General features: G+C 64.6%; 1 protein-coding gene across 2 annotated transcripts in view; it reads right to left on the reverse strand.

The window, feature by feature from the left end:
* Positions 1-2,968: 2,968 nt before the first annotated feature.
* Positions 2,969-10,353, reverse strand: part of FAM222A (family with sequence similarity 222 member A) — a 47,172-nt gene continuing 39,787 nt past the window's right edge. For both annotated transcript variants that reach the window (XM_036014920.1, XM_028528479.2), the window contains one exon: positions 2,969-4,813. In XM_036014920.1, coding sequence (XP_035870813.1) covers positions 3,540-4,793 — 1,254 coding nt within the window. In that variant the 5' untranslated portion in view covers positions 4,794-4,813 and the 3' untranslated portion in view covers positions 2,969-3,539. The remainder of the gene's footprint in view (positions 4,814-10,353) is intronic.

Genomic DNA, 10,353 nt, shown 5'->3' on the forward strand with positions numbered 1-10,353 from the left:
GGTTGTGTGTGTTGGGTGCGGCACGGCGGCCGAGAGCTCAGACTGCGGTGCGGAAGGCCCGCGTTCTCTCCCAGGTGCTGCTCTGCTCTCAGCTCAGCTGTGTGGTGTTGAGCAGACGCCTGCCCTCCTCTGGGCCTCGCTGGCCTCATCTGTGACTTGGGAGGGTGCACCTGTATGGCCTGTATTGCAGGCACCTGGAAAGGCGTGAGAACTCAGGGCAGCGGGCCCTCGAATGAGGTCGTCTGTCCCACGGTGTTTCACTGTCGTGCGATGAGGTGCTGTGGGAGTTTCACGCTGGTTCGTGTCCGGGAGCCCGTGGTCCCACAGGCTGCGTCACACCTCGCTGTGCGTGAAGTCACAGAATCTGCGGACGCTGAGAGAGGACTTGCTGTGCCGGGCCGTGTCGAGCGGGGTGCCCGGTGTGCCTGCGGCAGCTGTGGGCTATTGGTGACTGCAGCAGTGGTGGTGACATTCCCGCTGTCACCGTGCTGCTCCTCCAGCACCGTCATCGCAGGGGATCGGTGGCACAGAGGGCACGATGCTGGGGGACCATTTGAGATCAGCTAGCTCGGCCCCCACGGAGGGGAACCCCAGCTGGGCCAGACTGGCTGTGCCACGTGCCCTCCTTTTTCCTGCTTGTCGACCCACCTGGCGGGGGATGAAAAGGTTTCCCAGGAGAGGAGATAGATCCTCAGCCCTGACCTGCAAATGTGAGGGACCTGGCCTGGAGGGTGGTTCCGGTCTCACCTCCTTCCCTGGGTGGGTGGGCCCAGGACATGGGGACTTGGGTGACCCTGACACTGCGCTGGTGCTGAGGTGGCCCCAGCGGTGGCCGCGGGACCAGCTGAGCCACAGGCCCACGCCCAGCCCTGAACCCGGCTGCAGAACCTGCCGCCCTGTTGTGCTTCTGTCTCCTTGAATTCCATCTGTGACCTGGATGGGGATAGACTGGTTCAGGGCCACTCGGAGTAGCAACAGCAGGATTTGAACCCATGTCTCACTCACTCTGGAAGCTGGCAGGGCTGGGCTGCCCCCGCGCTGTGACACCCCCAGGTGGGCTTCAGCTGTGCCTGAGCGTGGGGCAGCCTAACGCAGGGCAGGGGGTTGAGACCAGAGCCTGGCCCCCTCCTCCCATCCCTGTGGCCGTTTCTCACCTTCTCCTGTCCTTCCTCACCTGTGAAATGGGACGATTTCATTGCACACCTGGGAGGGGTGTTGTGAGACTAAACTCTGTGAAGTCAGGAAAGCTCTCTGCCACCCGCTGTCTACGTGCCGTCTGTGATTACCCCCCGCAGCCTTGCACGCAGCGCCACCTCGCCCAGCTCCGCCCTCTGCAGGACCCTGTCCGCCCCCAGCCCTGGGGTGACGCACTTGGCTCACTGACCCTGCTCGGAAAGGGCCTGGGTCCCTCTCTGGACACGGCCCTTCCTGCTGGAGCCTCCCTCTGCCCCTCTGTGTGCCGCCAGGCTCTGGGGCCTGGGCTCAGGGAGGCGGATGCCCCCAGGCAGGGTCGCAGCCAGGGCGGGTCCTCTGTCCCCACCTGAGCCAGGACCTCACCCTGCCGGACACCTGGGCACCACCCCCTGTATAGGAGGGGAGGCCCACATCTGGGGACTCACCGGTGCCCCCTGCCCTGGTGTCGGGCTGGCAGGCCCCGGGGAAGGCAGGGACAGGACTGGAGGAGGAGTCCATGCCGTGGCTTCAAACACCAATTTTCTGCAGACTGGCTGTGTAACCTCAGGCAGGTCACTCCACATCTCTGAGCCTCAGTTTCTTCCTCTGGAGCCCCTGCTGCCTGGTGAAGGGTGGTGGGACCCCTATGAGACACCCCATGTGAGTGTACATGAAAGTGCCCAGCACAGGAAGTGCCTGAAAAATCCTGAGCTCCTTGGGGAGTGGTCACCGGCAGATTCCCAGGCACCACGGTGTGGGGTGGGGGGCTGAGGCCCAGCCACGTGGGCCTGCCCCCATGGGAGCTTGGCACATGTGAGGCACAGAGGGAGAACTGGGAAGGAACCGAGGGATGCAGGGGGGACACCACCCCCAGGCCACCTCCACACCACTCAGGGGAGGAGCCAAGGGGCCCTGTCTCGGCTGGTCTAGGGATGGATCTCTAGCCTGACCAAGTGGTGGACACGTGCACGAGGCCAATGACAGCGTCCACCTCGGGAGAGCGGGAGGGGTGGAGGGAAGGCGGATGGCACAGTGGACAGTGGCCCGGCGCTGCGGGTGCCAGGAGGCCCCGCCCTGTTTCCGGGGGGGTGGGGGGCAGCCCCGTCTGCAGAGGACACAGCGCGTTTTACTCCTACCAGGAGGAAGCGAGCACAGACCAGCAGCGAGCACAGACCAGCGACAGAACAATCCCACAGCCGAGACGCCATCTGTGTTTTCCTTTCTTTTCTTTTAGTTTTTAAAACAATATAGTGCAGACCGCACTTCTCACAGTAGAATATAATGGTCAATTTTAGTATAAAAAAAAAACATTCTCAGAGATTTGTAAATGCACTTAGTGCTAGAACAGGCCTTGGAGAGAGATACAGTACCGCTTCCGGGGCCCAGGGGGGCCGGGGCTGGGCCTGGGCCTTGGGGACTTAGGGGGGCCCCCCTGCCTGCCTGCCCCCCCACGCCCCCGGATGGTGTGGGGCGGGCCGTGGAGGGCGGCTGGCGGGAAAGGAGTTGCATGGAGTCACACAGTTAAAACGGGTGGGTTGCCCCCTCGCTGGTTCCCGGGGCGGGGGACCCCCGAAGAAGGCAAGGCTCTGAGACGGCAGGCCCACTGTTAACCCCCGTGGTGCCTTTGTGCGAACTGGGAGGTGGCACCCCTTCCTCACGACTCAGGGAATCGCTGCAATAAATACACAAGTCTAGGGTGCACGTGGTGCGTCCTGCAGGAGGCGCCCTTGCGCAGTGCGCCGGCCCGCAGCCCTGTGAGAGGTGGGGGGGGGGGGCGGGGGGGCGGGGGCGGTTTCTCCATATGGGGAAGGAGAGGAAGAGTCTACAGGAGGAAGGGTAGGGGGCCGGGCAGTCCCTGGAGCCTCTATTACAGTGGTCGTCACCTGGACCGGCCAGTGGGGCACACTGTGGGACCAGTGACCTCCCCTGCTCCTCTTCCAGGTGACTGGGCAGCTTGTGGGGGGGAGCTAGGGGACCCCTGGAGGTTACTTTGACCCACACCCTGATTCCAAACCGCCACATTTCTTCCCACACCCCACCCTGGCCTGAGCTCCACCCGGGAGAGCAGAAAGCAGCACTGGTGGTTTTCAGTGGTCTCTCTCTCTGCACCTCTGCCCGCGTGGACAGAGGAAAGCGTGGGCGTCAGGAGCTGCTCAGGGGCCCTCCCCGTGTCCCGGGACAGCTGATGGGTGGGGAGGGGCCTCGCTGAGCAAGGTCACCCTGCCAAACCTCTGCAGACATGGCTGCGGCTTCCCTGTGGGCGTCGACAGGCCCCTGTGCGCCGCCGGCTACTGCTCTCTGGCCTGTCTGCCTGCCCCCCTGGCGGGCCCTGTCCCTTGGTCCATGCGCCGCCCACGAGGCAGGCCTTATCTGTAGACGGGGAGGCGGATGTGGGCGTGCTGGTGGTCGAGCAGCCGGGGCACGGCCACCGTCTCGTAGCCCTTGCCCAGCATCTGCTCCTTGATGCAGGGCGGCCGGATGTCATTGATGAGATACTCCAGCGACTGCAGGCTGCTGCTCAGCGCCGCGGTGTTGCATGCGCTCTTGCTGGGCAGGCCCGAGAGGGCCTCCGCCGGGGGGCCCGGCAGCTCCCGGGCGCCCCCGGGCCCCAGCTCGGAGACTGCCACCGCCGTGGAGTTGTAGCAGTCGCTGGTGGGAGTCACCAGCACGCTGTTCCAGGGGGCAGTGAAGTACTGGCCCACCGTGAAGCTGGCGGGCAGCCCCACGCTGCAGTTCAGGGGTGAGCCACTGGCCCGCTCGTACGCCCGCCCCCCACAAGCCTCCGGGGACTTGCTGGCCACTGTGCCCCCGCTATAGGCCCGCAGTGGCTGGGGCGGCGGTGGGGGCGGCTTCTGTGGCCACAGCAGGTAATCCAGGCCGCCGTCCATGTACCCTGCAGGCTTGGTGGCTGCAGCCAACGTCAAGGCCGCTGTGCTTCCCTGGCCCAGCTCAGCGCCCTTTCGGCAGTCGGGCAGGCCGGCAGCGGCCGAGTAGGCCATGCTGGGGAAGCTGGGCACCGGGCCGTGCTTGGCGGGGCTGGGGAGGGGCACGGCCACACCCTGGCAGGCTGCAGGCGCCACGCCCGGGGCCTGGCACTGCTGGTTGAGCTGGTAGAGGATGCTGTGGATGGAGGGCAGGTTGGAAGGTGGCAGGGCCCGGCTGCGGCCCGGCAAAGGGATGACGGAGGCGGCAGTGGCGGCCGCCGCGGGCAGGCCCGGCGGCGGGGCGGGCGCCTCGGGTGGCTTGGCGTAGGCCAGGGGCCCCAGAGTGCTGGGTGCCGGGTAGGGCGCGATGCCCACCTGCACGGTGGCCGGCGACAGCTTGGTCCGCTTGCCCTCGGCGCTCTTGAGCACACTTTTGGCGGGCCCGGTGGGCGCGGCCACGCTGGAGGAGACGGCGGCCTTGACGACGGCCAGCAGGCCCTGGTAGCCGGCGGCGTGCTGCGGGTAGGGGCTGTAGCGCTGGCCGCAGGTGTCGTAGCCGTTGACGGTGCGGCCCAGGTGCTTGTGCTGGGGCACGCGGATGGTGGTGGGGAAGATCTTGATGGAGAGCGGGCTGTTGGCCACCTTCTCCGCGTAGGCGTCCAGCTCGGCCGGGCTCGGGTAGCGGGAGGAATGCATGGAGCTGGCCACCGTCTCACCTGCGGGGACCGGCGACGAGAGGGAAGCACAGGTGAGCACTGGCTGGTGACACGGGAGGCCTGGAGCCACACCCCCCTGCTCCCCAGGACTGCCAGAGCGCCGGGCTGCCCTTCCCTCCTCCTGTCTGCCTTCGCTCCCTCGTCCCTTCTCAGTTGTTAAACTTGGGGTCGTTGTAAATGAAGGAACCAGCCCTCGCGGTCAGCTGGCTGAACTCTCACCAATGGGACACATTCATCTAACTACACTTGGGTCCAGGAACAGGACCACAGGACATGACCAGCCCCCTGAGGGCCCCCTGCGCCCCCTCCAGGTCTCTGACCATGCCCAGGGAGCAGCTCAGTCTTGTCACTACACGGACCAGCTGTGACTGGTCATGAGGAGCCTGGGGCCTGCCCTAGGCCAGTGGGAAGGCCCTGCCCGGCTTTGGAGCTGGCTGACCTGGCCGTGGGGCTGTGTGGCCCTGTGTAAGTTGTTTGCCCGGCTGAGCCTCAGTTTCCCCAATGGGATGGGGGTAATGACCATGTCAGGTCTGCAGGGTGACCTGGAGGAAGGATTGTACCAAGTGGCCCAGCAGGGGGTGAGGTGCGCAGGGGGTGCTGGGAGATCGTGGCCTGTCTGGGTCCTCGGGTGAAGAGGGCCTTCCAGTGACCCCGGGGGACTCCACTCTGAGCCTCAGTTTCCATGTCTGTGAAATGGGGGTGCCGCGGCTAACACAACCCCCCCCCCCCCAGGTGGCCGTGCGGGTGTAACAAGTCATCCGAGTGTGGTGTGTTGGCAGAAGCAGGCGCTCTCCGAGTGTGAGTCCATGCTCTCTGCCCTGTGCCTGGGGCCGGGCCTTCGGGGACAGGGAGGGGCAGGGCCTGGCACAGTGACAGGGGCCCAGTGCGGACCCCATGTGCCGTCCTTCCAGAGCCTGGCCCACGGCCCCCTCATGGGCTCACCGCCGACCCGGGCTTCGGTGGGAAGGAAGGGCAGGTGGTGTGGGATCCCTGGGAGCCCACCCAGCCGGGGCTTTGGAGGCGGCTTTTTGGGAGAGCGAGCCCCCTGGTTAAGGCGATGGAGGGAGGAGGGAGAGACCTATCTCAGGCAGAAGCGGCAGCTTGGGCCGAGGTCCAGAGGCAACGACAAAGTGTGTCCAGGTGGGAACTGGAAACAATTCAGAGAGCGAGCAGAAGCCCGGGGCAGCGAGTGTGCGGAGGAGGCCCCGAGAGGGTCTTCTGGGCTGGGCAGGGCGTGTGTGGGGCCGGAACAGAAGGGGGTGCTTCCCTTGGCAGGGCACCGGCAGCCCGGGCAGGCTTTAAGCAGGGGAGCGCAGGGGCGGGCCCGAGTGTCAGAAAGGTCATTCTGTGCTGCCCCGGGATGCAGGGGCGTGGTCTGCCAGGACCGGGCGGCGGGGAGGGGAGCGGAGCGGCGGGCAGCACCCAGAGCAGGCTGGGGCAGGGCCCTCCGTCCCTCTGGCCTGACCCGGGCCAGGCAGGTGGAGCCGGCCAGGGACCCCCCGCCCTGACCCTGCTGGGGCCACCCCCGCCTAAGTGGCCGAAAATAAACTCAGTGTGGAGAATGGAAATGTCACTTCGGCCAACGGGGGAATCTTTCTCCGAGATTGGATTTAAACTACATTATACAAGCAATTTCATGGGCACTTAGCAGCGCCCGGAGAGTCCCGCAAAAAGGGGCCCGGCTCTTCATTTACCAGTCATAAATCAGCGGCTGCTATAATGAGCACAAAAATGTCACTTTTATGCAATTTTACAGATGAACAAAACTGGTGAAATTAACTGCGGTAACCCTCCTATAGTCAGCAAAAGCAGCTGCCGGGGAAAGAAATTATATCTGTATGTATTTTTGTTCCTCTTAAACTCTCTTCCCAAGCAAGTTTCTGCCATTGTGGTGTGAAAACTCATTTGTCCTCACCATTATACTTGCATTTGGAGTTTATCTTGAGTATCCAGTGAGCCACCAACTGTGAAAATGATTAAATCTACAAAATCTATCTAATGGATGGAATAAATTAGGTGTTTAAAACCTTAAGGAGAAGGGGGCCGGGGGAAGCAGGGCCTCTTCGTAGTTCCCACTCGTTGAAAGAAGGGGTCCATCTGGCCCCCGACAGCCCAACGGGGCTCCTCGGCAGGGGGGCGGGGGTCCCCTTGGCCTTTGTCGGAGCCAATGATGGCGGTACAGCATGCAGGCAGCCCTTGGGTGCGTGCTCGGTACCCGCTGGGCACCGGGCCCACGGCTTGTCTCGGCGGCCCTGGTCTGCAGCGCCTGCCAGCTCTGAGAGGTGGGGACGGTGGTCCCCGCCGTGGAGACGAGGAAGCAGACGAGTCATAGCATTGGGCAGGTGGTCGAGAAGACCTTCCACGCTGCCCACCCCAATTATTCTGACGTCCCTGTATTCACGTCCTTTGGGGGTCCCCCTCCCGCTCCACACGGGGCCGACCTGGACTACCTGGGACGTGCTGTGCAGGTGAAGGCGCGTGACCTCCAGGGCGAGGTCATAAAAGGCGCCGCAGCTTCCTGCTCGCTCATTCTCTCTTGGGTCACTTGCTCTGGGGGAAGTGGCTGCCCGTGGGGTGGGGGACGGCCCACAGAGGGAGCTCACGTGGGGGTGAGCTGAGGTCTCCCGCAGAAGCACGTGGGCCTTCTTGGAAGCGGGCCCCCAGCCCTGGCCTCAGCAGCGACCCTGAGCAGAACTGCCAGGCGAAGCCGCTCCCTGAGGTCCTGACGCGCAGAAGCCACAAGCGCTGCTACGTGACGCTCGAGCCCCTGAGCTGCGGGGCAACCTGCTGCACAGCAATAGGTAGCCGACACAGGCCCCTGTTTCCCTGAGGAGGGAAAGGGCGCTCAGAGCTTCCCAGGATCACACGACTGTCAAGGGGCAGGGGTGTGGTCTGGGCCCGGTCTGCTCCCCAAGTCGTCTTCTCGGGCTCCCACCCCTCCCTCTGCACCCCAAGGCAGGCCCTGGGGGAAGCCAGGACCTGGTGCTGCTCCCCCTCTTCTTCCGAGGAAGGAGGAGGAGGAGGAAGGACAGAGCCGGCCTGCAGTTCCTCCAGTAGAGGCTCAGAGGGGCAGGGGGTGACCTGTCGGAGCCTGCACGGGTGGGTGGCTCGGTGCCTTGGCTGCTGAGCCAGTTGCGCCTGGACACGCGCTTAGCTGGGCCTGCCCTTTGGTGTTTTGGGTGTGAGAGGCTTCAGGTGGGCCTGCGGGTCACCAGAGTGACCCTGTCTCGAACCTGGCCTGGCTGAGGTGCTGCTGTGGCCCCCGCTGCACACCTTGCTCCTGAAGCACCCTGGGTGCCTCAGACACAGCCTTTCCCACCAGAGGGCCATGGCCACGACGTGGGGTCCCTGCGCCCAGCACAGTCAAAGGCTCCCGGCCTTCCCCAGGAGGTGGGCCCGGCCGCCAGTTCGGTGCCATCGGGCAGCCTTGCTCCGGCATGTGTAACAACACAGAACGAGGCCTCACGTGAGGGAGCCAGCCGAGCCGGCTGTCTGTGGGGGCTTTCAAGCCATGGTGAGGATGGGGACAGTGCTCACAGGGCTAGTATGGGCGGGGGGAGGCGGCCCATGGCCCTATGGGTCCATCAGGAAACCCCAGGACCCAGCTTAGATGCTACTCCCTGCATGCCTTCCCAGGCTCTCCCCGCTGGGCAAGGCACCCTACCAGGGGTCCCACGCACTGATTCTGCCTGCCGTGGGCTTGTCCTTCTCTCCCGCCGGACATGGGCTCCTGAGCTGCCTTGTTCGCTGCCATGTCCCCACTGACACGCAGTGGGTGCTCAGGGGTATCGTGTCCCACGGACAATGGGGCTGTGGCCAGTGGAACGCAGGCAGCCTGGGAGCCCCTGTTCACGGCCGGTCAGAACCTGGGAGTCAGCCCTGGGGGGCGGGGCGGTGAGGCCGGAGAGACAGCCCCATGGAGAGCTGCCTTCCGGAGGCCTCCCCCCAGCCCCGCCTCCACCCGAGCTTCCGGAGCCCCTCCTGTGTGCAGCCGGTGCTGCCCTGGGCCTCGGAGATGCAGCGGGAATCAAAGCCAACCCAAGACCCTGTCCTCACGGGGCTGGAAGTCTAGCAGGGGGAGATGATGCTATAGATGGACTCCACCACCTCCGAGCTCCTGGCCACCTCTGTTTGTGAAACCCTGCGTGAGCACCTTGGTGCGAGCTGAGATGTTCCGGCAGTGCTCCCAGCTGCAGCCCCTGGCTCAGCTCTCCCCGACCCTATAGGCCCTGGCCATGGCCCTGTGCCACCTCCCACAGGCTCAGGGCTGCTGCTGGCCAGGCCCCGTGCCCAGCGCTCAGGGCATCCTTGGGAGGCAGGCCTCGGGTTTCAGAAGAGGAGGAGGCCGGACGCCCAAGGAACAGAGTACCAAGCAGGGGTTGCAAACACCAATTCCCACGTTTTTGCTGACCCCTGGAGGACAGAAGGGCCGGGAATGAGCCAGAAGGCCCCGGCAGGGCAGGGACTGAGGTGGTCCGGGAGGGAGTGCTCTGCCCGGAGATGCCAACCTTTGAAATGATGTGCAAACACTGAGCGGGTGTGGGGGGCAGACCACACACCTGGTGGGCAGGACGGATGCAGGAAGGTGCGGGGTTCAGCGAACTCCCTATTCTGAGGCCCCCGAGAGGCCGCAGGGCAGCTGCCAGACGGAACCTGGGCTCCGTGTGCAGAACCAAAGGCGCCCACCCTGTGAACGGGGCCTTCCCTGTCCCGTCTCTGCCCACGTGGCCCCCCGTCAAAGCCCTATCGGGTAATTTAAAAGGCTGGCTGGCAGTGCGGGCCGGGCATCACTGCCATTAGGTTAACGTTATGAGCCTCTTACAGGTGCGTTAGGTAGGCGCAGTTATTAACGAGCGTATTAGGCCAATTAAAAGCAGCCCTTTGAGTGAGACTTTATGTTGCTACAGGGAGACAGGAGAGCAGACCTCGGAGGCACCCTGCTGGGGGGCTGGGTGCGGGGGAGGGGAGGCGGCGGCTCTGCTGTGGAGGGACCAGAAGCTCCGACTCAGGCTGGAGTCCGGGCTCTACCGTTTGACGTCCCGCGTTACCACTTGCTATGGGGGACCTTGGGCAGCCCTCATGTGACCCCCAGTCTCTCCTCTGTCAGGGGATGACAGGTAGACACGTCTTAGCTGCTGCCTGCTCATCAAGGGGGAGCGGGAGGGGGGTGGACGGGGCAGGGGCGCAGCAGGAGCCCAGAATTCCTGGTCCCACACTCCGGGGTTATCGGTGGGCCCCAGGCGCCTGCTGTGGCGATGCGCCAACCCAGAGTCACCGTGCAGCGAATGCAGGTGCCTGCTGACCCACCGGACAAACCCCTGGGGAGGCGGTTGCCTCGAGGGCCCCGGTCGGCAGGGCCGACTGTAGCTCTCCCACAGGAGGGCGGGGAGGGTTCAGAGTACTCAGGGCTCACAGGAGGGCTCAGCAAGTGCCATCTCCGCCACGCTGTCATAGGTTTTACCTGCTGTCCCTCCCTTCAGGCTCAGGAAGTAGTGGTGGGTGTTGTCTGTGTGGAGACAGGGGGAGGGGTGTCCAGGGCT

Source organism: Phyllostomus discolor, chromosome 13 (genome assembly GCF_004126475.2).
Source record: "Phyllostomus discolor isolate MPI-MPIP mPhyDis1 chromosome 13, mPhyDis1.pri.v3, whole genome shotgun sequence".
In the NCBI taxonomy this organism is placed as follows: Eukaryota; Metazoa; Chordata; class Mammalia; order Chiroptera; family Phyllostomidae; genus Phyllostomus; species Phyllostomus discolor.